The 3,063-nt window shown below is 38.4% G+C and overlaps 1 protein-coding gene across 1 annotated transcript in view; it reads left to right on the forward strand.

The window, feature by feature from the left end:
• LOC109321619 (cytosolic phospholipase A2 epsilon-like) overlaps positions 1–3,063 on the forward strand; it is a 53,819-nt gene that overhangs the window by 39,735 nt on the left and 11,021 nt on the right. Inside the window, exons 13-14 of the mRNA XM_019552352.1 lie at positions 271–407; positions 1,433–1,655. Coding sequence (XP_019407897.1) covers positions 271–407; positions 1,433–1,655 — 360 coding nt within the window. The remainder of the gene's footprint in view (positions 1–270; positions 408–1,432; positions 1,656–3,063) is intronic.

Raw genomic sequence — 3,063 nt, forward strand, 5'->3', positions numbered from 1 at the left:
CTACAGCACCTCAACTTAAAATCATTAATGCTCATTTGTTCTTAATAGATAAGGATGAACATCTAGTTAGATCCATGTCTCATTCCAAACTTTGAGGAATGATGCATTAGGATTTGCTGCTTCTTTTCTGATCTAATGAAGAGAGGGGTTTTAGTTATGATATTTGGAACTGAATTGTATCCCATGGTCTATTTTAGGTCCTTTTCTAACTCTCTGAACGTTAATGTGAATTTGGTTTGTAGTAATGTTTTTTCTTTGTTTGTCGAACAGGTCCCAGTAGTGGCAATCATGACAACAGGTGGTGGACTGAAATCGATGACAGGGCTATATGGCAGTCTACTAGCTCTCAAGAAATTAAATCTCTTAGACTGTTTAACATATATAAGTGGTTTGTCTGGCACAACATGGTAAGGACTTGATCAAGGCTTTTAATTGATCTTTCTGTGTGATGCTAATTCCAAAAGTTTTGGAGTCAGTCAGCGCAGGTAGGAAAGACCAATCCCACTAACTCCTTGAAGTAGTAATATCAAAAAGCAGTTCAGGGTAAAAATTGTGTCTGCAGTTTGGCTGAAGCCAATCTGACAAACTAGAGAAAGTCAATTGCACACGTGCAGCAGAAGGCTCAAGCAGCCAGGAGCACAGGTGGTCCAAGGTGACATGCTGTGGCCATTGAACTTGAGCATTGCCCATGACCTGGGAATTCAGATTCCTCTTTTAGCCACGTTCTCAGAAAGCACGTTATGTACATTCCTGCAGGGACTGATTCTGGAAACTTTGCCCTGAAAACAAACGTTTCTGATTTTAAAAGCCAGTATTTCATACAGCTGTCAAATCCACATGCATAGTTAGATTTTGTTTTGGAAGTATTATGAGGGAAAATAGTATTAATTAAATACAGGGAAAGATGAACACTTCTAGTAAGGAAGTATTGTTAAAGAAATGTAATCATGCTGCGTGTTCCTCACACAATTTTGTGAAGAATACCAAAAGTGTGTGGAGATTTTAATCCATATTAACATGATTATGCAAATTGCTTGATAATAGAGATATTTATTAGAAGACTGCCAAAAGCATAACTAATGCTGTTGCGATACTGTCATAATTCAAAACCAATTCATTCTTACTGTGAAAAATTAAACACAGAAAATAAACTTCAACTTTCTATGCTAACTTATCCAACCTACATAAACCAAAGGCTCACACTTAACCATTTGATCCTCCATGGTGATGTAGTTCATTGGAAAAGGAAATGTGAAACACTTTTAAAATGTAATAGAAAATCTTAAATGATATTTGCCCCCAGAAACTTCTGTAAAATAATTGAGTAGTACATGTTACAATACATATATTTTTAAAAATGATGGGAGAGAGAGATTCTGTAGAATTTTTTTCTCCATTTAATTTCTTTCCTTTCTTTCTTGTCTTTTCCCAGGACCATGGGAAACTTGTACAGAGATGCTTACTGGTCACAAAGAGATCTGGATGAACAAATCTGTGAGGCCCAGAAACATGTGACCAAAAGCAAGATGGGTTGTTTCTCTATGGATCGTATAAAGTATTATAACAAGCAGCTGTGCCAGCGAAAACAAGAAGGATACAGGACATCATTTATAGATCTCTGGGGGCTCATCATTGAGTATTTGCTAAACGATGGGGTATAGTAAATATACTATAGTATATAGTAAATATTCATTTATAAGCATGTGGAGCAAAACAGAAAGTATAGATAATGTTTCCAGTGATACTATGTAGTTATTCATATCAGGAAAATCTATGGAATACATTTTTATTGACTAGAGATAAGTGAAATTTATGTATATTTAATGTATTTATTTATTAAGTTATGCATTTTGTTTGTATGCTCAAAGTTGAAGATGAAAGTCAGTATTTTCACTTTTATGAAACATCTAAATATTCACATTAGATGTGTAACTACCTCTTGCAGTATGTCCACAATCAGATTGTACAGAGGCAAATACCATCTTCACCCACAAAATTTATTACAGATACAAAAATGCGAGTCCACATTTTGTAAATTTAAATTGTACACTCAAGAGTGGCAACTATTTTGAAAAGCTGTCCCTAAGTCACAGGAACCACAGAATTTTCCCACAGAGCTTGTGATCATCCTTTGGCTTTATTTTGCCTATAATAGCTACCAGTTAGGGCTTCTGAGTAACTGGTAGGTTATGAATGTAGTTTCTTTGAACAGGCCTCAAAGAGCTGATTTATGATTTTGAATTGCCTATGAAGCAAGGTGTCAAAAATGTCACCACATACATTCTCCCCAAATTTTGGGAAGTGGATGTGGGCATATTCAACATAATTGATGCTTTCCTTTGTGTTGCATTTCATAGCTTTCATGGAATGTAAGGCAGGACAGGACCACTATACCATCTAAACTAACCTCCTGTATATTTCCTTCTGCTAAGCAACAGCCAGTTTTCCTATAGCAAATCCAAAAATATTAGTGACCTAAAATATTTTAGTCTTCAATATACTTAAATGAGAAGAGACAGGAGAGACAGTCATACCATGGCCCTTGCACTGACAGGGAATGTATTCAGCACTATCTAAATGGTGGCCTGAGGGCTGCATGAGGCCCAGAAGGGGTTAATTTGTGTCACCCAGGCTTCCCCTTTGCTCCAGCAGCATCCAGTAGTCTCCAGGGTTTCCCTCCCTCCTTTGGCTTCAATTTTCTGCCCTGCCCCAGGGAGCAGTGTGGTGTGGCACAGCACAGCCCACAGTGCTAGTGCAGCCTGCAATGTGGGGCATCCACATGGCATGGTGCAACACAGGAGCCTGCAACTGGGGAACTGAGGGTGGGAGGCAAGCTGCCTGGACTGCATGCATGGTGCAGTAGATGGATGCCCACAACTTGTGCTGATGTGGTCTGTAGCCCCCAGTGGCTTAAGTTGTACAGTCCTGTATTAGTTTATGCTCTGTACTACCTTCAGGAAGTGACCCTCCCTCCTTAGTGTCCTGCCAAGGCTAATACCAAGATGTTTAAGAGAAAGGAGAAATAAAGCCCAGAAGACAAATTACTCATTGAGAAAATTCCTT

Source organism: Crocodylus porosus, unplaced genomic scaffold, assembly GCF_001723895.1.
Source record: "Crocodylus porosus isolate Cpor-Errol unplaced genomic scaffold, CroPor_comp1, whole genome shotgun sequence".
Classification (NCBI taxonomy): Eukaryota; Metazoa; Chordata; order Crocodylia; family Crocodylidae; genus Crocodylus; species Crocodylus porosus.